We start from the raw sequence: 27,575 nt of genomic DNA, 5'->3' as shown, positions 1-27,575 counted from the left end.
GATACATATATAGATAGATATATACATACATACATAAAAATGCAAGTAAAGTGTTTGTAAACAGGGAAAAGAAAGAAAAGTAAAAAAAAGTAGATAAGGTAAATACACACACACACGTGTATATATGTATATATATATATATATATATATATATATATATATATATATATATATATATATATATATGTGTGTGTGTGTGTGTGTGTGTGTGTGTGTGTGTGTGTGAGAAAGAGAGAGAGAGAGAGAGAGAGAGAGAGAGAGATACATATGTAGATAGATATATACATACATATTAAAATACAAGTAAAGCGTTTGTAAACAGGGAAAAGAAACAAAAGTTTAAAAAAAATAGATAAGATAATAAAAACAGTAAAAACACATTTTAAAGTATTTATTTTTGTCATTGCTTTAATTTGAAGCATTATATATGATTAGTTTTGCAGCATTTGTATTTATTGTTTTTTTTTAATTACTATTACTATTAATTCATTTATTTTTACGACGCTGCGCGCGCGCCCCCGGCCGGGGATGACGTCACAGCATCATGTCGACTGGCCGCGTGCGCCATCTTGAGAGGAATAAAAAATCTCGGGCGATGCGCGCGGCGCGCTGAGGCTGCGCTGATCGGACCCGACCGGAGCGGAGCGGAGAGCTTCTCCACGGTTTGGGCCGCGCTGTGATTCCCCGAGGGCGACCAGCGGGACTGTACCGGGTCAGAGAGACCCACGGCGACGGCGCATCTGCTGCGGAGCGACGCGATGGCAGGTAAAGGCTGCGAAAGTTTAGGAGGTGGAGAGGAGAGAGGGAGAACTGAGAGAGGGAGGGGGGGTCAGTCGGATCTGCCCTGCTGCCTCCACGGCCAGCGCGGCCTACACGGGCTGCGCGGGCTGCGCTGCAACTTTACCCCGCCGAGCCTGCAGAACGGACCGCAGCGCAGGACCCGCACACAGGCACACTCACGCGCTGCCGTTCAGCGGCAAGCACGCGCGCGCACGCACACACTGGTCTCCTGTCGCTAATCATCGCAGTGCACTGAATTGTGAGTCTTTTTCTCCCTTCTTTTTCTGCACCCCAGGGGTCGGAGGAGGAGGGAACGATTTCCAGTGGTGTTTCTCGCAGGTGAAGGGAGCCATAGACGAGGATGTGGCGGAAGGTAAAAGCACGTTAATTCTCCGGCTCGCGCAGCGTTTTTCAGCCTGTGTGGCGGTTTCAGCCTTCAGCTGCATGACGAAGCTGAAGTCGGCATCCTATTCGAATTTCCCCGTTCCACCTTAAATGTTGCAGCAGGTGAGGCGCCAGATTAACTGCTGCACCATTTAAGGTGGAACGGGGAAATTCGAACAAGAAGCTGGCGAACAGGAAGCCAACTTCAGCCTCGAAGCTGCAGGCATAGGGCTTAGCTTTAGCGTGTTAGCGGGCTAACGAGCTAGCTGGCTAGCATTAGCATTAGCATGAGAGGGCGAGCAGGGAGGCAACATCGATCCAGGCGGCCGGAGGTCCTGCGTTTGGGGGCTGCAGCAGTGCCGGACGCTCAGCTGTGTCTGGCGTTTGCGTGGGGAAGGAAACCCGCCCGGCTTGCCGAACGGGTCTGCTGCGCGCGCGAGGAGGTGCCCTTACGCACGAGCCTCGCCGAGCTACAAGGGTGTGTGCGCGTGCAGGAGCATTGGAGGGAAGGGGTGATTCAGTGCTCAGTTACACTCGCTCAAAGTCTTCTGGAAAGCCGTTGAGCAGCTGCACTGATGGGACAGACGCGGCCTTTTGTGTTTTTGGGACTTTCCCGCTGTTCTGGGCGGTGCTGATAAAGTTCGGTATAATGGGATCAGAAAATATTTAAGATCGCATGCATGAGGTTATTAGACTCGAGCTTCCTGAGTGCTGGGAATGGCTTACAAACCTGGCAGCTTGTTTTGTTTGGATGGTTTTGTTGCTAAAGACCATCTATTAATACACTAAAGGCAGCATCATAGCAACATAACAGTAAAACCAGTATTTACAGTAAATCCTGTTTAGGGCTGGGCATATTATTTATTTTATCCTGATATTCTTTTCTGGATGCTTGAAGTGAGATGCCAAGCTGTTTTGTTATAAAGAGACCTGAAATGGTCCTGTTTAGTTGCATTTGGTGCAGCGTAGTGGGTGAGCATATGTGACATTGAATAAAAATGAACGTTGTTGTTTTAATATATATATTATTTAATGGAGCACTACTGATTCTTTTTTGTTCTTGTAGTTCCAACTTAACTAAGCTCAGACAAACTAAATATCGTGATGCATGTAGTGTGTTGTGAAAAATGTCTTAAAGTATCATAATGTGTTTGGTTTTATTGTTCACCCTATGACTTTATGCTATAGGACAAAAGCACTGGACCTTTGCTGTTATTACTATTATTACCATTAATTGTTTTTTTTTTCTTTCGCTGTTGTATTCAACTTAATCAGTAGCATTATATGTTAATAGATTGCTTTTGTTAGGTAGTTTATTTATTTAAATTTAATTTAGACAATTTTATATAGTAATTTGCATGTATTTAGAGTTAAAGGGCCAGAATAAGTCGTGGATAACATGGTTAAAAGTCAATTTGTCTGCTTTTTGGAAAAACACCAGATCGACCATGTTTTACATTTGCACATGTACAGTCTTCCACAGTTGCAGTTGTAATTAAATTGCATGCAATTAATTGAGCAGTAATCTTAGTTCTTAGATGCAGGTAGATGCATGTTGGTGAAGGTCACATTCTTTTAAAATCTGCTCAAGTCTTAAACTTTTTCTTTGGGTGTATGAGACTACTTCTCCTTTACTGAGCTTTTCTATAGAGTGAAGGTTTAAATGGCACCAATGGAATTGAACACTCCTCAGTCTTTGTGTATTAAGAGTTTTTGTAGAACAGTTGCTTTCACAGTTGCTTCAGTCTTCTCCCTTATTTTACAGTGTGGTGTTGTAAGGTCGCTCCAACAAAGCATTGTTGACTTGTGTCCCTGGCATTGAATTTTCGTTGAAAAGTGTGAAGGATTTGTTGTGTGTGGCTGTGAGGTCGTGTGTAGTTTAATATAGAGATAGTGTTGTACAGGATGGTCACCAATAGAGCGGAGTTTAGCGCTCAGATGGGCAGAAAAACTGGAGATGCCATGTAGTCGAAAACTAGAGCTTGAACGATAGGACCATTGTGGCCGGGGCCTTTTTTTAAGGGGCTAAAGATTATAATAAAATTGTTCAATGTCATTTTATAATCCAAATTTTAATTTCATACTCCAGCAGTTTGCACAGAGCACTTTACTGACGGTTACAGTCACATGCCGAAGTTTGAGCACTGTTTGTCACATTTACGTCTTTGATAGATGTTGAGTGATAGTAAATGAACACATCCTTTACAGAGACCAGCGCACAATTTATTGCACTGTTATTGTTTATTTTGCTGGCCTGTGCAAAAAATGGTACAGTTTCTATTTTAATGTTTTATTTTTTCCCCCCAACATGTTAAGCTCATCAAAAAGAAAAAAAAAACAAATTGTGCATTAAACTTGGCAGAAAATGCCAGTTATCTTTGTTCCCTGTTGAGGATGTGTTAACTTATTTTCACTTGTAAAGCAAAAAAAGCCATGTAATTTGACCAAGGTGTTCAGACTTTTGCATACGGGTGTATGACTGTTAATTTTCTGACGTCATGTGACATTTGAAGCTATTAGACTTCAGTTAACTCAAGTCCTGGTGATGCCACAGCACTAAAAGTATTTGCGTTATCAGCAATATTGCTGCTAATACTGATAAATCTGTGGGTAGTCAATATTCTCTGATATTATCAGCCATCCAGTATATAAGACAGGATCTGGTCCGTACTCGGAGCACCTTCTGGTAACACCTATCCAGTTTGAATGGTTGACCTTCAAATATAACAAGTGGATGTTCCTGTGTACGTATCATAGTGCTTGCCAGGACTGTAGTCCTGAGTGAAGTTAAACTGAGCAGCAGTGCTGAGGATGTGTTCACACTGTTTTCACTGCTCATAATCTGTTTTACATTAAACAGTGTTTCCCTCAGGTCCTGATGTGATATGGAGGCATTCTCACATGGTCTTTATCTGTTGTTTGCTCTTTGTATGTGAACATCATGTAATATTGATGGTGTAACGATACACAAATTTTATAGTACAGGTTGATTTGTAGTTTTTGTATTACGACTTGGTACAAGTAGGAATTCATTTTGCTCATTTTTCTTCTTTTGGTACTGTTTGCCAAGACGAGATCGAAGTGTTTAACATCAGTAAATTATTTTCTTAGACTTAAATACTTTAAATGGTTTTGATTACAGCACAGTATTTTTTTTCTTTTCCTTCTTTAGTCTGTTTATAGCATAAAATCAAGCTGTGAGTCGCAACACATTGTCTTGTAACCCGTGTACTGAAAAAATGAAAAATTCAAAAAATGTAAATATAGTAAATTATTAATTTAAAAAATATTGTATTCCAGTGGAACCACTTATAGGTTTATTGATCACTACTCTGTGATTTTTAAATAATGGACAAAGAGAACTACATTAAGTTCTTCCCCGTTTACAGATTTTTAAAAAAAATTATTTTCTGAGGCCTGATATTTTGATCCTTTGGTCTTGTAAGTTTAGTCTTTTCAAGCTTTGGCACAGCAGTGCAGGGAAGAGACGGGGCTTGTAAAATCAGCTCTCTGCATAGAATTACTTTTATTAATTATAGATTTAATAACATCTCTGCATGCTTGTCAACTTTTACACGACGTTATTATGCTGCTTCGTGTGTGAATGATGTGCTGCATGCTCACACACGTCAGGACTGAAATGTCAGTGGACTCGTGCCTTTTAAAAAAACTTTTGAGGGTTAGTCAGGAAGAGCTTCATAACATGAATACGGAATTAGGTCATGTAGATTCTGCAGAACATATTTGTGTATGTTCCTATTTAAATGAGCGTTTCTCCATTATAAAATATAGCGTGTGTGTGAGAGCAGGTATACATATACCTAGTACATATGTATATATGCATGTGTAAAAGTCAAAAAATGACGTTTTTAGGAAACCGTATGTCCTGGTCCATCACAATTATGTAACCACCTGATTTCAGTTATTTATGCCGATTGCAATTAATTCCCACAGTTGCTGACTTCCATGGGCATATGTTTATCACAAGAAACAGTGTTTGTTTTTCATCAATTAGGTTGATGCAAATACATGTGGTGCTGCAGCAACTAACTGACTTTACTGGTAATGTTGATAATAAAACTTGTTTGCAACAAATCCTGTCAATAAGATTATGGGATTATGGGCTTCATTTTAACATTGTCTAAAAAGATGTTTTACTATATTGAAATCGAGCTCACCTGACAATCTTTGGCGATGGTTTGATGTAATTGGATATCTTTGATGATTGACAAAGTAACTGTGGTTAGAAGTGGCTGCTTAAAAAGTGATGATCACCATGTTGGGAAACTGACCGAACTAGACAGGACTAACTAGAGAGGTATCTTGAAGCTGGCTCTGTTTGTTCTGCTAACTTAGTTTTGCTCACTGTAATATTAGCTTTCTGTGCCCCATGGCTCCTCGCCTTCTACTTAATTTACTCTAGGTTTAAACTTTACGTTTAAATGCCTTTGTGTTTCAGAACCTCAACTTGCTTCAATGTGACTGGCTGCAGTAAAACAACCAAAGTAAAATGACTGCGTTTCACCCTAGAGCAGCTAGCTCTTACCTGGAACCTGTAGTATAGAGAAAGTTCTTCTGATCCCCCATCTATGGTCAGGAATAGGTTAGAAAAAGGTAAAAAGAAATATTAATTAATGTACACAGTTTAGTTTTATTCACTTGTACTGTTAAAACATTGAGTTATTATTGACTGGAGTAAATTGCCCACAGTTTCTGATGTGCAAGTGCATTTTATTGTCTGTGGGGAAAAATTGCAGTATTTTCTGTGCAGCTTGTGTCCCATTGGTTTAAATCAGTGAAAATGTAATTGTGTGATATTTCCGAAATGTATAGCAGAACTCTGAAGGGACACAGCTATAACGGTGGCTCTTCTCGTTTTAATATGTAAAGCAGGCTTTGGAAATGGCTTACAGCCTGAGGTTTCTGGTTTTGCAACGCAACATGATGCATAGAAGTAGAAAAGAAATGCTTTATGTGTGTGTGTGTGTGTGTGTGTTTATATATTAATGTATAATATATTGTCTGATTTTAATGCACAAGACAATGAAGACGGTGCTTAAACCTTCTTAAACAATTACTTTTTTTTTTGCTTGCTTTTTTTCCTCCTTTCTTTCATTAAAAAACTATTCCATTTATCAGCATATTATTTATTGAGTTTATACATCATGGAAAAAAATTGTACATTCAACAGTAGTTTTGCCCTGGTTCAGTTTTTTTTTGTTTATTTTTCCCAGGCCTAGTATTGTGACCTCTCCCATGTAAATTTAGTCTTTTCCAAACTTTTAACGCAGCAGAGCAGCTCTCTGTGTGTAGTACTTGTTTTATTAAATATGGATGGATAAACGTATCTGTGCTTGCTTGTCAAACTTTTACACATAATTTTATTATGCTGTTTCATATGCAAATGATACTCGTATCTTTAAAATAACTTCCGAGGGTTAGGAATAGTGGTTTTAGTGGTTGGCAGGAAGAGCTTCATGGCACAAATACAGAATGTCATGTACTTTCTGCAGAATCTGTTTAAGTTCAGTTTTTACGAGCATGGCTTCATTACAAAATATGGCATAAAAATTGGCAAAAAGTGCTTCTGTTTTTGAAATCAGTCTAGGCCCATCACAATTACTACATAATTGCCTGATTAATTAAGCCCATTGTGGTTATTTTCCACAGTTTGGTAGCTTTCACAGGCAAATGTTTACATTAGAGCCAATAACATTAATTATTTTCATCAGTTGGATGGAGGGCCACGCGTGTAGGGCTGCAACAACTAATTGTCATCAACAGTAACCTTAGTAATAAAAATCATTGGCAATAAACCTTATCGATTCGTTGGCTCTGTGTTCTTTCGCTTCCCATTTATGTTACTTGATTGAAAGAGGGCAAACACAGATGTTGGAGGCTACAGTGCAGTACAGGTTATGCATGATTCAGAAAGTGGAAAAATAAAAGTAAGTAATAACTTAAAAGTAAGATGACTAAAAACAATCTCACTCCACACGACAGCATGATTGTTCTGGATAAGCGTTGAGAGGAAACGTCTGTGGCAGAAAATGACAGTAAAACTGTACTCCAATTATAAAATGCTGTCGGCTTTTCTGCGAGTTCTGTTTTGATTTACCAAAATAAACACAACTGGCTGAAGCTGAATGGGAGAAAATATCTAATTGCCGCTTTTATGATGTCAGTGCGTTTTAGATGCGACTGTTGTCTGTCAATTTGTGAACATTTTAAAATCTGTTTTTGTGTTTACATGTGGGTTAATGTCAATATCACGTGCATGGTTATTGCTCCCTCACAGGTCACTGTTACCGACTACAAACAAATGAACTTTACTTTGCGTTATTATAGGAGAAATAATTTAAATGGTAATAAGTTACTGTACAATCAAGCTGCATCTATAATAGCATTTAGGATTGCCTTATAAGATCTATATCATTGCTGTCCAAAGAAAGTTATATCTCCATTTTTGTGGATTTTTACTTTCCTACATCATTTCAACACACCAGCTGTCCTTTACGTTGTGTGAAAATGTCATGATGAATGGACCAAGAGAAATGCTCCCAAATCACTTGGAAATAAATCTCTTTACCTTAATTTTACACTTAAAGGTAAGAGTGCTCTTGCCTTCTCCTGTGAAGGTACTATTTTCAAGATGCTTGTTTTTCTTTGGACAGCGATGATGTATTTTTGCTTTTGCACCTTTCAGGCAGAGTTAAATTTGTGTTTCTTTAAGCGCAGAAAATCCATTGCTGTGTCCTTAAGTCACCTTTTTTTTGTAAACATGATTTGTGTTTAAAAGAGAGGAAGAATAATCCTTGTATATTTTTAATTGAGACAGTGTTTGTTTCCCAGTTCCTCAGAGCAGTAATGTACTGCTTTATTGATTGATAATCCTTGTTACTTGCAGCCCTCAACACGTTAATCAAAGAGAGCAGAAAACTTGCTCGAGACTCGTCACAGGTCTTACTAACACCCAGTTCTCACTTATGGCTTTGTGCTGTCACACCTATAGGGGGCAGTGGAGAGTGAGGGTCTGAGCTTGAGTTGTCTGTCGCTACATTCTGTAAAATATGTAAAACAGTTGGTACAAAACAATTATTTGCAAATTTAAGATGCGTAAAAGAGAACAGAAAAGGAAAAAATCAGGTAATAAATTTCTTAAAATGAAAATGGGATAATGACTTATCAGTGACTTTTTTTTTTTTTTAGTTACAGTTTTTATACTTTGGTTGTTTACAGACTCTACAGTTGGTCCACATTTCTTTTCGTGACACATGGGCTCGTCTACTGTTCTGGACGTGGTGATGCACTCATTCTGACTCAATGCATTGTGACAATTTTATCACCGTATCAACACTAGTTATAAAGAACCCATAATGTTTCCCACCCCTACTTTATATAATCATTTTTTGCCATTGCATATTTTCTTAGTTATCAGTTATTTGTCAGTAATTTTATTAACAATAGTTAAATTCTCAGATTGTAGCCAGTCCTACTGCAAAGTGAAATACTAATGACTGTATGCTCTTTGTGGGTTTGCAGTTCTAGATAACTGTGGGTTGTTTTCAGGCTGCTTCAGTGTGTTTTGCAACATGAAGACTTGAACATGTATTTAAATGCACATGTATGTGACGGAAATCCTGTTGGGTAAAAGACTTTTTTTTTTCTCTGACTGGTAGTTTATGCAATCTGTTTTTGTAAACTTGCAGCGTAAAAAAAAAATACCAGCTTTTCAGGCTCTGGACTGAGATTTGTGAATTGTGGCCCAAACCAAACCTGATGATCTGTTTGGTGAAGAATTACAGGCCTGTATTAGAGCTGAAGTGTCAGTTTTTCCCATGGCCTGAATAGTGGAAGTGAGAGAAACTGCTGCTGGTACGTCGCCAAGCTGTTTCCAAAAGGTTTTCCTTTTAAACAGCATTTCTGAGCACACAGACTTCCGGCTTCCTCTCTTTCTTCTAGTTTTAGAGGGGTTTGCCATCTTTATTGATCTTTTCGTAGTAGGTGGAAAAAATCTTCCTTTTGCTAAACCTAGTGTGTTTCATTAGATAAAACACCACAGACAAAACATGACATTTTAGGCCCTCTTTGCAGTCGTAGTAGTAATACCAGCAGCAGCAGCAGTAGTAGAAGAGCTGGTTTATGAGGAGCGTGTCCACTTCCTATTTCCCCTATTATGTCAAATACAGGACTGCAAAATGCCAGAGGGCGCCCATGAGCGAGTCCTCAACGAGTGGGAGCAAATGGAGCTAAACAGGTAAAAACAAAGTTCATAGATTCTAATCACTTGACTAGAACTTTAATTTTAGAAAGTAGAAAGATGTATTTCACTGAAACAGCAAAGATACCTGTACGTTTCCTTTTTTTTCTACCGCGGGTGGGTTTTGCACGTCAACATTACTGCTGCTGGATGTTGATTGGCTGGAAAGCAGAGCAGCTCATTGGCTGTTTGTGCTCACAGATGTCATGAACGTACATGGGGCGCCGTTTTTAACTCCTGTAACTTGAGTTTGAACGATCTTTAAAGTATAACGGCAGTATTGAATTGGTTTATGCTGTTCTTTGGTTATCACCATTAATCAGTGTGACCCTAGAGTACATGATACAATGAGTTCAGTGAGTAGCAGAACTGGTGAAAACGTATAACATCACGCCAAAAGCTACCAAACTGAGTTAGATGAGAGAAGACCTCATGTTACTTGCACTGTAACCGCAGGGGGAATCTGGTTGCATTTCAAGTGTGTAACTACTACAGGCAGCTGAGGATGCAGGCTGAATTACAGGAAGATGAAATTGGCTTTGTATTCGAATTTTATGTTGCACAAGTCGCCATTTAAGGTGGAACGGAATATCAGAAAATAGGGCCTTTTGGCACTTTGTTCTGCAATAAAGTATTTTATTTCAGGACCAATTTTTTTTGCGAAAGTTTGTGCAATTGCTGTATATCTGTAGCTTGCTTATGAGTTTGATTCAATCATGGAAATACATAGCATGTCAGTGTTGGAAGCTATAAATCTGCGCTTAGTTCACATAACTGTGTCGTAGCCCTTTAGTTGGTAAACCATTATAAACCATTTTTTTTTTTGCCTGGGTGTCACATTTTGATCAGAATTGGTTTCAGCTGGTCATGTTTAAGGATAACTGGCCATATGTTTGTTGATCTCGGAAATCACTGAGTGCTTCATCTCTAATTTACTGATTTGTTAAAGTATTATTTCTGGATCGTAACAAAATAACCAAGTCAGTTTGAGATTAAATTTTGATTCTTTCTGTATTTTTTCTTTTTCTGTAAGAAATGTAATCAAATCAAAGCAGGGATTTTTACACCCATAGATGCTACATTTGCTGTTTTTGTCTTCTGCCCCACCCCCTAGCTCGCTCGCGCTCTGTCTCGCTCTCTTTCTCTCTCTCTCGCTCTCTCGCTCTCTGCTAGTTGCTATATTAATAGCCCTGTTGACGCTAGTTTCATGTGGCTATCGCCACTGCAGCTCCCTCCGAGGGGGTCCCCTCGTCTCTCGCTCACGTGGGGGGTCCCTCCTACCTGTCCAACATGGCCGAGGGTCTCTCCTTGCACGCTCTCCTCTCTGCAGACGAGACAGCGCTGCTGCTGCTGCGGCTGCTGCTGCGGCTTCTCCCAGGCACTTAAATCTTCACCCACTGCTGACAGCCACAGCCTTTAAGCCGGCTATAATGGCCTCTCACTGCGCTCCAGGATGGGTATGTGTCCGTTTCTCAACATCTTTTTGGAGCTTAGTGAAGTTGGGCTGGGTCATGTTTTGAATGGTGGTAAATTATTCATTTATATATATTTATATATATATATTTTTTCCTCTTCTGTTTTGGGGCATCACGTGATTATCTATTGTTTGTGCTGCTATGATTTTATCTCTGAGATATGATTTAGTGATGGGTGCGTGGGGAGCGTCTTTCAGCTGAAAACTAGCCCATGCTGGGGGGATCATTTCTTTGGCAGACTCTGCAGGCTGGTCACCTTCAGTGCCTCTGTACTCCCTGCCTGTGGTGTTTGTGTTGCAGTGCTGTATTTTCAGGGCTACAATTCTTTTTCCCCTCTGTTCTGAGAAATGTGCTGAAGGGGCAGAAGAGGAAAGATCGGGTTAGTTATTGACCACGCCAGTCTGGTAATTTGCTTAGTCATCAAATTAAACATGGTCACTGAAGGGGCAACCACAGCTCCCCAGACGAGCCCATTCGTCTCCACCAATCAGGAGACAGGAGAGACAGCAGCTTTAACTGGCCGATTTGCAGACTGTCCCATCAAAATATTTTGACACGAGTGACTGCTGCAGCTTGTCAAAGCGCTGTAATGGCACTGTCCCACTCTCCAGCATGGGTATGTGTGTGCTCGATTCAGCCGAGTCAGTGTTTTGTAGAGGTGGGTAATAACTAGTTTCAGTGGCTGTCATTGTTATTACAGGATACTGTTACAGTAATGTATTATTGCTGTCTAAGTGAAATTCTACGTCTCCTATTTGTCTATTTAATTTATTATTTGTTTTTTCATAATGATTAGATCAGCAGAATTACGTTTTTGGAAATGGGAGGTTTTGTTCTGGTAGCAACAATATACTTATGTAACAGCTTGATGAATTTTCAAATCCTATTTTTACTTCTACTGAGGTATATTAGTGATGAAAGGGATGCATTTCTTATTCAGTTACATTTTAATTATTAACCTTTAGCTACGGATTCCATTTTTGTATTTAATTTCTTTGTTACATTGGAAACTGCAACTGTACAATTTATTTTTGATCAAGATTATATCAAAAGGGAAGAAAAGAGCCTAACCAACTTCAGTTCCTATGCTATAGATGCTATAAGTGCTAGGAAATTCTGCTGCAGTTCAGTTACTCAGTAATTAAGTGTGCTTCTAATATGCTTCTCTTGCACTTCTGCTGAAGTAGATTTTTTGGAGAAGTACTTCTGCTTGTCATTTTTTTTTTTTTTGTTTTTACCCAAGTAACAATACTTCTTACTTTAGTAGTGGCTCAGGCTACTCTGTCTACTCATTAGAATATTTTTAAATGCAACTATCCTCGTCTGTTTTCCGTACTCGGCACTTTTTTGCGCATTCGAATGAACAGTTGTGATTGTGAACTTTCCACCAGTGATGGTGAATATGATGGCTCAGTACTGAACTGTGTATTTCAGTGTCAGTACTGAATATTGCACATTGCCATATAACCAGGATTAACCCTTCATCTTTGAGCTGCATTCTGATATTTTGAGCACATATTTAAACTCAAAATAAATTTTATGTAGTGTGTCATTAAATCTGTTTTTGTTGGAGTTCAATGACCTTCGTGTCAAGTTTCATCATCTTGCTGATGTAAACAAACTGAATTTTCCAGTCCGGTGACGTTTAGTTTGTACTCCTGTGTATTTTAGTTGCGTAGTAGATGTGATTGTGCCTTCTGATAGAAAAAGTAAAAAGGGAAGAGTGCTAAAACTTTAACATCATAAAGAGAAAATATAATTGAAATTATGCTGTTACATGCTGTGATGGCTCCATGGCTTACAGTCTATTAAAACCAACAGGTAAAATGTATCCTGCATTATTTTGCAAGCAAGCTTTATTTTGACCAGAATTTATTGCTATAATTATGGTCAAAATTTGCAGTGGCTTTGTGATGCACTACATACTGCAGTTCAATTGCATTGCAGTTCAAGTGTGATGATACGAAGCGACAGAGGAGAGCACACCTGATGGGTGATGGTTAGTGAGTTTGGTAGCCTGTAAATCTTCGGGATGACGTCTGAACTTTCTAAAATTTTATTGTTTTGCTTGAGTATTTAATCTAAGCTTTGCTTTTGCTATGTGGCTTAAGTTCTGAAAATAGAGATGGCGTGATACCAGTTTTTATCAGCCCCATATCAATACCAGTCTTTTTTTTTTTTTTTTTTTTTAATAATTTATTTTTTCAATCTGTTAAAACTATTAAGCCTTAAAATGAGCTGTTTCTAATTAACACCCTTAGCTTAAGGTTGTCATCTAAATGCTCAGACACTACAGGAAGAACTGCACACAGCTAACATTACATCACACAGTGAGTGCTAGTGCTATTTTAAGAGATTTGTAATGGCACTGGATCAGATTCATTCTTTCATTCTTTCCATATCAGTTTGCCCATCGACAGGGCTTTATTTGCAACATATTTCTGAATTGACATTATGAGCACAGCTCTAAAATGTGTTGTGGCTGGTAGGGATGTAACAGTGCCTTGTGACATTGTGATGGTGCTATACAAATAATTAATAAATGAAATAAGTTTGCAGAGAATCATATTTTTATCATTATCATTTCTTTTGATTATTGCGATTTGATTTTCCATGATAAGCTCATGACTGATCAAATTGACCTCCTCTACCACAGGGGGATGAGTAACTTCACCATTCAGCTAAATGGTAAATTAAAATTTTAATTTAATGGTTTTATTAACAGGAGTTTATTTGCAGTATGTTTCTGAATTGACATTATGAGCACAGATCTATCCTGCACTGGATTTGTTATGCCGACATAAAAAATAATGCCAATAAAAAAAAAAGAATGTTGTCTACGCCTCTTCTGAACCCTGGAGATGAATACCTGCAAACCAGCCCTGTGCAGTTACATAGATGAACATGTGGACGAGAATGTGTCTCATCGGCTCTGTTGAATCATGTTTTGGCTTCTACATCAACAACCAAGGATTTCATAACTTTATAGCTGTAGGGATTTGGCCTCTTGTGGTTTAAGCAACTTCCAGGATAATTCAAATGCTCAAATGAACGTGGAATTAAATGAATACAGGACAGTTGTGATTCCAGAGCCAACTCTGTGACTTACTGTACTGTTCTGCATAATTTACTTATTTTTTGAGATATTTGAAGGATTTTCTGCTGTGATGGGAGTGGTCTCTTCAAGCTTGAATACCCCCGATCCACAGTGAGCACTGTCGTCTTGGAAGAAACGCCCTTGCATGTTTTCCTTTTCCATTATGGTGTTTAAGTGACTGGATGAAAATGCCGCTGTTAGTGTGTGTGTGTGTGTGTTGGGGGGGGCTCCTTTATCTAATTATTACATCTCGATTGGTAGAGTAAAAATGCAACATGAGGAGCAAGACTGAGTCACTCACATTTCTCAGAGAAGTAGAACATGCTGGGACGGTGTAGGGATGGTATGACTGAATAATTCATGATACTGTGTGGGCTGACGAGCACTAAAGCAGTCTTGGATCACAGCTTATAGAATTTTTCCTGCCTTTAATACACAGAGCTCATTGTATTTGTTTATAATGAAATTGAGTGTTCCAGTTGTAACAGTGAAACAGGTGGTGAGGTAGATCAGTGTTGTGATGTGTTTTGTCATTCATGATCTCCTTGTTTGTATTTACTTTGGCTGTTTTTTTGTGTGTGTTTTTTATTCTTTCTTTTTTTTGTAGAAGAATGTGTGTTGAATCATATGTCAGTACAGATCATATTGTTGGGCGCACTTTGCGGCTTGTATTGGAGTAATATGCTAATTTTATCTCTGTGCAGGAGTGATGGCAGAGTCATGGCTGTAGGTAGTGCCAGAATTAGCTCAGGCAGAGATGGGTCATTCATCTTTGCCCTGGCACTGCTCCGCAGGGCGCTCATCCTCACTAGCATTGCAGCTGTGTCAGAGGTTCAGGGTTGTAGAATATTCTCAGCTCAGTCATCCTTTCTCCTCTGAGCTTTCCTTCCTTCTGGAAGAGACTGATGTGCTGTGCTGAGCTGACAGGTGATATTGGGCTTGTTAATGACCTCAACTGATTGTTCCTTTCCTCATGCCGACCTTACACCAAACGACTTTTCAAGCGATTTCTGTTTTCCAATAAGTCAAAGTTTTGCTAGAGTTATGGCATGCTCCAGTCACCTCGATCGCTTGCTGTAAGGTGGCCATAACAGCGGTCATAAGCCAGCTTTTTTCATCTTGATGTTCTGGTAAAATCAACCATGTATGTTATCAAGTTTTTAGTCTTGGCTCATGTAAATTGTGATCCGTGTAACACTTGGGCCCAATCCCATTTATTTATTTTACCCTTACCTTGTTTTCGAGTCTCTCCTTGCCCCCTGGAACAGCGTTACAAGGGGTATTGGTTGAAATCTTCTCTAGGAAACAGGACTCTCAAATAGATAAGATCATCACTTCATTAACGTGCTGCTCTGTAGGCGACCCTGCCGGTCTGCAGCGATAGCAGAGGAGGGTAAAGTTCGGAGACTTCTGCTGGGCTTTAGTTACATTTAGGGCATCTTATGCCTTAAAAGAGGGGGATGTGATAATTATTTATTATAGCACCCCTAATTCTTTGATATGAAGCTGAAGACACGTTCACCAGCTTCTTGTTTGAATTTTCCTGTTCCATCTTAAATAGAGCAGCAGTTATATTCTGGCACTTTGTCAGAACTGCTGGACTATTTAAGGTGGAACAAGACATTTAAATAGCTATCTACCGAGAAATAATACTCATCGAAAATGCTCCTATTTGTAGATTCTTTGGCCACTTTTTTCCCCCTTATAACACTCTGGAGTGTTTTGGGGGGAGAAAATCTGATTTTTAACCTTTAACATAAACAGATTAGCATATTAACATAAGACATTTTCAGGCACTGTTTATTCTTTGTGTATTTCTTTATTTCTGTGTGTGTTGAATTGAGGCACTGTGCATCATATTCATTTGATTTATCAAAGTATGAAGTGGATTGTTACACCTCCAGACTAAAGATGCAATGCTCTCAAGCTAAATGAACGATGGTTACTTCTTTAATTACAGAAGACTAAAAACTGTGATTTAGCATGTTACTGATCTGAAACAGCGTATAATCCTATCCTGTACATTTTTAGAGTAGCTTGTTTCTTCTTGGGGTTATTTTGGTGTAAATATCCTCCTGCTACACTGGGCGTGAAGACCCTGTTAAATTTAGGCCAGTTACATATGACTTTGTGCTTGCATATGTGAGTGTGTGCTGAATGCAGGCATGGAGGCCATACTGTGCTAAACTCTGTTTCAGAATCACTGAGTCATGCTTGTTTTGCCCCCCTGTCTCTACCTTCCATGGAGGGGTGTATTTTAAATGGGTTTGTGGGTTTGGGTGGCTGTATCTGATTTAGACTGTGCAAGCTATACATGAAACCAGACAAAGTAACTTTAATGTCACTGGTGCTGCCTGTGAGGTGGTGAACACAGGGGAGAAGTTACCAGGTAATTTATTATCATCTAAAGTCGTCTTTTCACCTGATGGGGCGGGGGGGTGGTTCACAGAGCCAGCAGTAGAAAGTTAGGATAATCTAAAGAGGAAAAATGCCATTGGCTGTGTTTACATGCAAAGATTTTTGCCAGTCCGATTGAATACAATCTGATTACAGATTCAGAATGAGGTGTTTATATTCTCACTCTATTCAACTGATGGAAAATCTTTGTTTACATGCTCACTACAAGTAATCTGATGCAAAATGACGCTCATGCGTGGAGTTAACGCTTAAACCTTACCAACATGGTGAACATCACAGTCCAGTCAGCATGAGATGAGTCTTTTTAAGTCTCCTCTGCAGACCAGTTTCTGCTCCGCCGTGTTGAACGGTATAAACCTTCCGCTGTGACGCGCTGCGCATGCGCAGAACGTACTTGCACCTTCCGATTGGAATGTAATCGGATTCAGGCGTTTACACGGCTATTATTCTATTTAACGGATTATTTAGAGGTTTACCCACCTCGTTCAATCGGATAGAAATTGTACTCCGAATGGCCTCAATCGGACTAGACTATTCCAGTTGGGATGTTTACGTGGATGTATTCTATTCTGATTGAGCTATTAGTCGAATTACTAACACATTACTAGGCAGAATGTAAATGTGGCTATTGTATTGCTGTGCATTTGAGTGTCTGTATAGTGCTTTTGGAGTCATTGCGCCTCTGGCTGTGTAACTAATGATCATTTTCCTTGTTTGGCTGATTTGTTTTTTCCAGCGGACATTATCTCAACAGTTGAATTTAACTACTCGGGGGAACTACTAGCTACAGGAGACAAAGGTGGAAGAGTCGTCATATTTCAGCGAGAACAAGAGGTAAGCTCCACAAGTTAAAACGCTCTTTGTGTGAATAAGACAAACATTTTGCAGCTTAATTTTCCCATTGTGGACAGAAGCCTTACTCTGATGGGATTAGTTTTACATGTGAGGACTTTTTTCCAGTTATTTTAATCCTGTCTGAATACGCTGCGTGAGTCATTTTTACAGACCCTGTGCTCCCACTTCAGTAAATTTGACATGCTTGTGTCTGCTGTCATATCATGTGGGAAAGGAGCTCCTTAAGTATGAAGGCATTTGAAGCGTTTACTTGTGTTCTCCAACAAAGCTGAAGCCAACTTCCTTTTCCCCATCTTCTTGTTCGAGTTTTCCCGTTTCTTCATAAATGGCGTTGCGGTTATTATAAGACCTTATGCAGCACCATTTAATATGAAACGGGAAAATTCAAACAAGTTTCTCTGTAGCTGATTTCTAACATTACTGTCCTGTCTTACGTGTACAACAACTCAGAACATGTAAAAATTAGTTCTGATTTTATGCAGTGAAGTTGACTGTTTGCTTTGTATTTCCAAGCTAATAGTGACACTAATGACACACATTTTAGACAGCAAGGTTAGGTAAACGAAATAACGAGTAAATGAAATGTGTTAGCATCAAGTGTTTTAGAAGGTGGTGTGTAAATTAAGCCACTTTTATCTCCTTTATCTCATTTAGGCTGCGATTTCTTATCCTTTATGAATCGCTAATAGGTCCTAAGGTAAACTAGCATAATAAAAAATAATTATCCTGTCCGAATGGGGCTTTAGTTTAAGAACGGGGTGTCCAGTTTATGGTTCATTCAGACAGTCCTCATTAACAAGTAAAGTCATCAGATTTCAACTAATAGTTTGTTGCATTCTCAACAACTAAATTTTCTCAAATGAGCAGTAGGTTAGGCCGTATGTTTTTTCATACCTTCATACCTTCCTGACGTTTCTCTGGTGTATACAGTATGACTGTGTATGTGTTTTAAAATAAAAAGTAAAGCTGAGCTACTGGTGATAGAAGTCAATGCTTTTTGCCGTCATGCCTAGCGGTATTTCTAAATTGAATTGGCAAAATTGATAAAAGTTAAACAGTGGAGAGAATAGACAGGAGCTGGTTACAGTTAGCTTCGCTAGGAGGCTAACAGCTCTGACACATGAGGTAATGTTAATTGTTCATATTGAACTGAACTGCAGTTAGTTGTTTGGTAATGCAATTGGTGTGGAACTGTGTAGAATTAAGGTGTAACTCCTGCCCCGTAGATTGTTGGTGGGATTGGTGTGTCGGAGCACACATTACGTTGCAGTGCATGCTGGGGGCTGTAGTGTGGTGCACTGTGAAACAAGCTACTTCTAATAGAAAATGAAATTCCTTTTGCGAGCTGGATAGGATTGTGTCACGGGCCGGGTTTGACACACGGGCTTTAGAGGATAGCACTCAGTCGAGAGTGGTGTCTGAGTGAAAGCTGAAATCGAACGTGCTGCTGTACAGGTGTGGTTTGCATTGAGGCGAATGAGGAGTGCAAGTTCAGCACTTTTAATAAAGGCTGCAGCACAGGCAGTAGTCGGTATTCGGACCTGTGCGTGAGAGACTCCGCTGAAGGGCCCGGAGTGAAACCCATTCTTCTCCTATGCAGATTTTTATATGAGTAACAACAAATAAAGAGCAGAACTCTTAACTATAGGTCACTGCAGTCCTGTGTCATTCTGTAGTCCTCGTAATGCCCGTATTAGGAACTCTTAAGCGTCTAAGCTCTATTTCTCTATGGCCAGAATGAATAGGGTTTTCGAAAAGTCCCCTCTATTACACTGTGTTAAATACAAAAAAGGTTCCGAGCCCGATAAGTTTTGTCCTGTGTACATTTTTCTCCCGAATACCACTGGATCCTCTGAATTACGAGGTCATAAACAACTGTAATACTAATTTTTAAAATCTAATTTTTTTGTCCCTTTTCTCTCCTCAGAGTAAAAATCGCCCACTCTCAAGAGGAGAATACAATGTGTACAGCACTTTCCAGAGTCATGAACCGGAGTTTGATTATTTGAAAAGTTTAGAAATTGAAGAGAAAATCAATAAAATCAGATGGCTACCCCAACAGAACGCTGCTCACTTTCTGCTCTCCACAAACGGTAAGACACCTTTTTCTTCATATCTTAAGCTGCAGTTTAACAAGTGTTCATTCAATGTTTTGTTTTAAAGTTCAGATTTGTTACCGACTCATTTACATTGGAATTATTACTCTTCTTGGTGCCTAATTATTCTTACCCTTGTCACGTACCGTAAGAAGACCTGAAGGTTACGCTGTGCTGTTCCTTACACTGTCACTGTTCTTTTATCCTATGAAAAAAGACAAAACCATCAAGCTGTGGAAGATCAGCGAAAGAGACAAACGAGCAGAGGGCTACAATCTGAAAGATGAAGACGGGCGTTTGAGAGATCCTTTTAGAATCACAACACTAAGGGCAAGTTCATCCGTCCCGTTCGCGTCATCAGGCTCCCTTTGGACTCTGTTTCCTGTCTCCTGTCTCTGTTTGTTTAGAAGCATAAAAGGAATTCTTGTCGGAAGACAATGGGCAGTGCAAACCAGTGACGTTAAAAGATGAATTGCGTTTGTGTGCTATTTATGATATCATGGATCGTAGTTGAATTGTTTCGTCCAAAATACTAATGTTGCTACGTTTTTAAAGGGGACCTCCATTGATTTTTCAAAATGTCTGCATAATTCTGTTATTGAAATGTGAACAGTCGTTCAGAATGGTTTGTTGTAAAAGCGTATTTTGTACATAAACTTACTGACTGAAAATGTCTTTATGGTGGTGGTGATGGGAAGCAGTGGTCAGTGTCTACAACTTATGTTCATTTTATTTATTATCCAAAATCACCAGTGTACCTACACTTGTGTTTAGCTTTTATATGTAATGTTAATGGTAAATCTGAAAAGTAAGTTTTCTTTGGGGGTTATTCTGTCATATAATACCCTGCATGTACCCCAACACCACGGATTTGAAAAACTACATGAAATGCTTTAGATGTCTGGTTCCTATCCGTACCACTGTGAACTGTTCTTTTGTGTGTTTCTCTAGAATGAAGAAGTCAAAACACTCTGAAAGACATTTTTATATCTTCTTATTAGTAGTTAATTAATATCTTAATTATGCTGAAATTTTGAAAAATTGTGCTATTTCCCTTTAACAACAGATTAACATTATGCCAGTGCCTTCCTCCTAACTAATGACACTGATGTCCATACAGCATTACCCACATTAGCATGTTTGGTCTAGCTATTCTTTATAATACCTAATAGTCAGTGGATCTGAAAAAACACAAACTTAAAGAAATATTAATGTCTTGAATTTTGTTAAGGTGTAAAAAAAAAAAAAAAAAAAAAGTCTCATTCCTGCTGAACATTTTCTAATTTCCACTGTTGATCCTCAACAGGTGCCTGTGCTGATGCCAATGGACCTGATGGTGGAAGCCAGCCCACGCAGAATATTTGCAAATGCGCATACATATCACATCAACTCCATTTCAGTAAATAGCGATCATGAAACATACCTGTCTGCAGATGACCTAAGAATAAACCTATGGCACTTAGAAATCACAGATAGAAGTTTTAGTATCCTTTTCTAACGTGCTTGTTTCATATGCACATCTTGATGGCTTTTCTTTGTGTTGATGGTACAAAAGATTGTTGCTGGAGTGATGCTCTGAAGGGTATATCTCAGTACCTTTAGTCGGGGACCATAATTGTACCATAAACCATTGAAATTATATTTTCTAAGTTGTATTGGCTCCACACACCCCGTCTCCTCTCCAGGCTTTTTATTTTATTCTTCTGTTTTAAAATGTTAGGCTATAAAAAATCTAAATGTTATCCACTGAGAAACTTATTTAAGGTACACAATTGGAACTTGAATGAAAAATGGACCTGCACAGAACCTTTATTTCTAACAGTGTATCAAAAATAAGCATCAAAGTCCTAGAAGGTTGAATGGTGAAGTAGAATTGGCTGTTCTTATTTTATGTCTGTTTTAGCAACCAGTGCCCTCAGTAAGTGAGCCTTTGATCTTTAATCACCAGTATGTTAACCCCTTAAAATCCTACATACTAAGGCTTATTTTTCCAGTAACTACAGGGACTTCAGTGCAACATGGCTGAGCTTTTCTTAGGTTATAAAAGTGTAGAATAATATTGGCCATATGAGGGGTGAATACTAGTCTCTACTACACCCCCAGGCCCTCACCCCCCCAAAAAAAAAACATTCCCACACTCATGACAATCCCCTCTGCCTCAGTAATTCATGTGCCTGTTTTTAATTCAACACTGGCATTGCTTTCCTTTACTGCCCCCCTTCCTCCAGACATTGTAGATATAAAGCCTGCCAATATGGAGGAGCTGACGGAGGTGATCACGGCTGCAGAGTGTCACCCTCACCAATGCAACGTGTTTGTGTACAGCAGCAGCAAGGGCACCATCCGCCTCTGCGACATGCGGGCGGCAGCCCTCTGCGATAGACATAGCAAATGTGAGTAGCATTCCCAATTGTTCTTTCTCTGTCTGTCATGTACAGTGGGATGCAATATAGCACGATTGACGATCTGAGGTGGATAAGTTTAATGTGGCTGTGGTCAGAGGAGTTATTTTTACAGCGTTTAGAGGGACAAAAGGCGTGCCCATTTTTGAGATGGGTTCAGTATTATTTTTGGAATAGACACACAACTTTCCATCCAAAGTCCTTGAGGACATTAAAAAGCAAAACAGACCCCCCAAAAAAACAGTCTGTTCCTTTGGGTCATGAGACCAGGACTTTGCTCGTTTAATCACAGAGAGACCGTGAGCTACGACCCATTTAGTGTAGATTTAAAGTGAGGTGGTGTTTTTTTTTTTTCTGTTTAATGTCAGCAAGTCTCTGTTGCATAATCACTGGATTATGTAATTAATCTGGTACATTCACTGTGGGTCAAGAAAACAAACAGTGCTGCTCATTTTGCCGTCTCATAATCAAAACATGCACACACATTTGAAAAGTACCATTATTATGTTTTGTTCTTTTCCCCCCATAATTAACCTACATAACTATTTTTTAATAATACTTCATACAGATCTAATTCTTCTTAAAGAGAGCATTTGTTTTGTGACCATGTACAAATATTTATGGCCCAATAGTTTAAGTACAGAAGTTGTACTACACAATAGCAGATGCTCAGTTTTCATGTTTTGGAGGGGGAATGCACCTCAACTAGGTCCACGAAATCTGAACAAAATGCCATTGTGTGATTTTTATTCCTGCATATAGTAATGAGCCTCACAGTAGTTTAAAAACCACACTGGCACATGCCTTGTTTGATTAAAGTTGGGCTTGCAGTATTTTTACCAAAACAGTTTGTTTGTTGGATTATTTGAATTCTTTGATTCATCACAGCACCCACAGATTCACATCTGGAACATCTGCAGTTGTTCATGGTGCCCACATTACTCAATAAAAAAAATGTGATTTTGTTAGACTCATCTGGATATGTTAGTCTTCTGCAATTGTTGTGGCAAAGACCCTTAGCTTGACTTTTGGAACTCTTGGCTCTTTTGGATCACTCCATTTATGGTTTTAAGCTTTTTGATTTGAGAAATTGCTCATCCTCTTTTCTTCCGCTAAAGTTTTCGAGGAACCTGAAGATCCAAGCAGCCGATCGTTCTTCTCAGAAATCATCTCCTCCATATCTGATGTCAAGTTCAGCCACAGCGGCCGATACATGATGACCCGAGACTACCTTTCCGTAAAGGTGTGGGACCTCAACATGGAGAACCGGCCAGTAGAGACCTACCAGGTACCATATGGCGAACGTTATATATTAATACTAAACACTTTCTAAACCATATATGTTAATGATTTAGACTGGTCAAATGGGAGTCTTTAGAAAAATTATTTGGTGTTTTTGACATTTGTGGAATATTACATTTTTACCATCGAGTTTTTGTTTTTAAGGTGATCTGAGGTGAGTGTTGGCTTGAAGTACTGTTTCAAAGCTGATAATGCATAGACTTTAAAAATTGCTAAGTCTATAAGTCCAAGAGAGCATAGCTGTGCTCTCTGGATGGCTAGGGTGGACCGATCTTCCCATCCAGATCACCCTGTGCAGTGCTAGCCAACGCAGGCATCTGTAAGCTTGCATAACTGAGTAGGCAGTTAGCGTTCTCCTCCAAGCACGGTGAGCTGTCCAGTGACAGTTCGAAAAAATTTGGTGGTACTTGATTGCTTCCTCTGAATGCATGTTCACCCTCTCAGCTTAGCAGCATTGTGTGATGGAGAGGCCTGTGTAATGGGTGGAATTGGCAGATATTTTTGCCCTAAATTAATAAATTACGTTCCAGGTTTCAGTTTCTAAAGCATGCCATCACCACTCATTGTGCTGTAACCATGTTATTCTGCCTGTTTAATCTGTAACATTGTGTTTGTAGGTACATGAATACCTCCGTAGCAAGCTGTGCTCGTTGTATGAAAATGACTGCATTTTTGACAAGTTCGAATGCTGCTGGAATGGATCAGACAGGTACGAGATGATTTAAATCAAATATGAATCTTTAGAAAATGATTAACTAGATTAGGAAATATCTAATTTCAACATGATTGTGATGTGGTGTTTTTTGTTTGTTTGTTTGTTTTGTTTGTTTGTTTTTTAATTGGATCTGATTATAATCAAACATTTCCAAAACAGCAGGCCTGGGTATCAGAATGTAATACCTTTATAGTGCCAACTGAATTACCTCAGTACTGCTGAGTATTCAAAAACTTTGTCATTGAATACCAAATTTCAACATCAAAGTACTCAGTCTTAGCCTTTGTAAATATCTGTAAGGCATGCTTGTTCAAAACTTTAGGCCGCTGATTAGCTGTATAAATGAGCTTTCTGTAAGCAATATTAAAACCAGCTCTTCTTGATTAGTGTGCAGTTCATTAAAGTCAAAAATATATTTACATGCAGTACCTGTACCCCACACCGGCTTTCTGTTGGTCACAAAATAAACCATTGTTCCAGAAGCGCTATTGAAATGAAGTATTGATTGATTGATTTATGCATAATACATATAATTATTCATGCAGTTTTAATGACCCTTTCTCCCCTGTTCTCCTCTGTGCTGTCCTGCAGTGCCATTATGACAGGCTCCTACAACAACTTCTTCAGGATGTTTGACCGGAACACACGTCGGGACATCACGCTGGAGGCATCCCGGGAGAACAGCAAACCGCGTGCCATGCTCAAACCACGCAAAGTGTGCACCGGAGGGAAACGGAAGAAGGACGAGATCAGCGTGGACAGCCTGGACTTCAACAAGAAGATCCTGCACACTGCCTGGCACCCAAAAGAGAACGTCATAGCAGTGGCCGCCACCAACAACCTGTATATATTCCAGGACAAAATTAACTAAGAAAAGTATGGGGAAAAACAGCAGAGAAAATCGAAATAAAGAAATATCCCCACCTTATTCCCCCAGGCACAGGACAGGATACATGAAAGAAAAAAAAGAAAAAAAATCTTGTACTTTCCATAGCCTAGTCCTTACAGTCAGTAAAGAGAAGCTGCAGCCTTGTTCTCTTTACGGAAGAATTGATGCACTCGTATTTTTTATTTTTTTTCTTTCATGCGTAGCCGAGGGAAATGAGACCACGTGTTTCTTTTACCTATGCTTTGTCATGAGGGTGTAGTCAAGACCCCTTAAAAAAAAAAGCCCCACCACCTCGCCCCTTGAAAAACCAGGAGAAGGCCAATACCCACCCTTATCCAGCACCCCCAAGCACAGCTGAGCAGAATCGACAAAAAGCACTCAACATGGAGGCCAAATCATCTTTTCAGCAGTTATAGCTGTGTTCTTTGTTTTTTATTTTTTCCAGTCTGAGCCTTAGTTTATTTGCGTGTTGTCGACCAAAATGACGGAAAACACCTGAGGAAGAGCATGTCCATCGTCTCGCTGTCAGAACAGTATGTAGTCACTTGAAAACCCAGGCCTTTAGTAAAAGTGACTTTTTTTTTTTTTCGGGGCTTGTCGATGCCTGTCAACATTCCTCCCCCCGGCCTCATTCACAGGCCTTGGTGTTTTAACTTTAAGCGCTTAACAGAGGTCTCCATTTTGGTCAGTGGACAGAATACATTTTTTCCCCTCCTTTTTTCTTTATTTCTCATGCATAGTAACATCTACTCACTGACTGTGTCTATATATAACCACACCGTCTTGGTGTCAAACCACTTAATAAAAGTAACAAAACTACACAGAGAAAGCGTTTTTTACATTATGAGCAGGTATGTATGGGCTTTTATTTTTGTCTTCTGTATTTTGCATGTGATCTGCATTTTATGTGGATTTGGAGCGCCAGTAATCAAATGTGAAGTCATCCTGCTGATCTCTTGCCAGCTACTTAAAAGGAGAAGTCCACCTACGTGCCAGTTCACCTTCGTCATCTTGGGTTGTCTGTGGCCGATGCAGTAGAGGATGCTTCTTGCTTCTGTGGTTTGCAGTTGCTGACTTGCCAGTGAGCCCATTAGAGCCTTGAAGGAAAACCTTGGGGCACTGTCTGGCGAGGCAGAACCTCTTAGCAAGAATGCTTTACCTGGGCAGTAATGCTAGACAGCTGAGGAAGACGAGCAAAAATGATGAGGTGGAAATGCCTCTGTAAGCAGCTGGTTAAACAATTCTCAGTATAGTACTACTTGAAGCTGCAGTCGCACTGTACAGTTGAAGACATTTGGCCATTTTAAGTGTCAGTATTGCCGTTGACTCTCCAAAGTCCAGCTTTGGGGCTGACAACTTTTTTCTTTTTTTTTTAAAGGGATGCTGCAGCCTTAAAGCTCTGTATGACTAAAGTGGGGAATCCCATAATGATTCTCCATAGTAACTGAATATCCAATTGTATCGTTAATGCCCCTCCCACCTCCTCCCCCAGCCTTTACCTAAGATCCTTATCCCCACTCTCCTTTCTCACAATGCATTACTTCAGTCCATCGGTGCGTATACTTGCTGCTACAGTATGTGTGACTTCGTATCTGGACACTACTAAAATAGACATCTTGTGGTCAGTGACGAGAAATATAGAACACTTGGAAAGATTCATCTAAGCAGTCGAGTCGAGTGCCTCTTCTGAAACAAACAAAAAAACCTGGCTTTCCTCCAGTAAATCCAAGTTCAGTTTTGAGTGCTGATTTGAGGTATTTCTGCACAAATTGCTCAGCAGAGCAGCAAGGCTGTAATATTTGTGCATAAGATATATGAATCCTTAGCAGTCTCACATCAGGACATAGGTTTATCGGAGACAAAACGCACGGATTGTGCGCTGCTAGATTTTGACGGGCAGCGACAAACCTTGTGATTGAAGGGGGGGTAAGGAAAATCACAAATGTAACTTAACGGTTGAAAAGTACAAAGTTGTATAGTTGATTGTGACGCTCTATAAATTTGGGAACAATACAGGTCAAAGGACGTACTCTCTCTTTCTCTCTCTGGCCTTGTTCCTTGTTAAATAATGATGATGCTAACATTGTGGAAGTGTACACTTGTTTGATTATTTTTGACCAAAGTTAAATAAATTTTAATTGTGTTTACCTGAGATTGGGACGCTGCTCGCCACTTTATTATGCCTTTTTTTTGCGGGCTCGTTATTTTCTGTGGACAGTTTAAAAAAAATAATAAATGAGGGTTTTCCAGACCCAGACTAAGCCTAAACTTAGACAAGACCTAAAAGAAATTCCAATGGTGACTGGCACTGCAAATATACACTGTAAAAATTAGAAATCCGCTCAACTTAAAATAATATAGTAACTGATTACATGGCTTTTCTTGAGTTGACTCTGCTTGAGGATACTCAACTCAAACCTCTTAGTTGAGTCAAAAATTCTCCCAGCTACTGTTTCTATGTCTGCATGTTGGTTAGATAAGCAAAACTTGTTGCATTTTTTTTTTCTAGCTGGTGCTCCTTCGATCACACAGTCCCATGAGGCAGATTTTCCTCTTAGACTTCTGGATATGGATGGCTGTGGTATTGCGGTATTCAAATTCACAATTGCCTGATGTTGGGATGAATTAGACACTTGCCACCACATGAGATGATGCCATGTTTAAAGTTAATGCAGATTTTCTCCTGTGTATTAAACATTTATAGGCACAAAATCAGAGTCGCTTCATGTGTTCCTGAGTGGTGCAGTGGACTGAACAATCACCCCAATAGGAGGTTGTGAGTTTGAGACCCAACAATGATATAGTCATCCATAAGTACGTACCCAAGAGGAAAAACATCTAGCAGGGTTGTGTAATGGAAAGAGTCCTGGCTAGTGGGGAAGTTGAGTAAAAAAAAAGGTTC

General features: G+C 39.5%; 1 protein-coding gene across 4 annotated transcripts; it reads left to right on the top strand.

Moving 5' to 3' along the window:
• Positions 1-539: 539 nt before the first annotated feature.
• Positions 540-26,825, top strand: ppp2r2d (protein phosphatase 2, regulatory subunit B, delta). 4 transcript variants are annotated; one of them, XR_001858023.2, is made up of 11 exons: positions 540-765; positions 1,076-1,153; positions 17,151-17,248; positions 19,197-19,362; positions 19,583-19,695; positions 20,672-20,849; positions 21,594-21,758; positions 22,886-23,055; positions 23,687-23,778; positions 24,376-25,524; positions 25,637-26,825. XR_001858023.2 is itself a non-coding variant. In XM_017701495.2 (10 exons), the coding sequence occupies exons 1-10, from the start codon at positions 759-761 to the stop codon at positions 24,653-24,655; spliced, it is 1,347 nt and encodes a 448-aa protein (XP_017556984.1). In that variant the 5' UTR covers positions 540-758; the 3' UTR covers positions 24,656-26,825. The 4 variants fall into 4 exon arrangements, 3 of the variants coding, with proteins under 3 accessions (XP_017556984.1, XP_017557018.1, XP_017556998.1); XM_017701495.2 differs by having other exon boundaries at positions 24,376-26,825; XM_017701529.2 differs by lacking the exons at positions 540-765; positions 1,076-1,153 and adding an exon at positions 10,654-10,881 and having other exon boundaries at positions 24,376-26,825.
• Positions 26,826-27,575: the final 750 nt, after the last annotated feature.

Source organism: Pygocentrus nattereri, chromosome 13 (assembly GCF_015220715.1).
Source record: "Pygocentrus nattereri isolate fPygNat1 chromosome 13, fPygNat1.pri, whole genome shotgun sequence".
NCBI lineage: Eukaryota > Metazoa > Chordata > Actinopteri > Characiformes > Serrasalmidae > Pygocentrus > Pygocentrus nattereri.
This window is presented reverse-complemented; position numbering and strand designations above follow the sequence as displayed.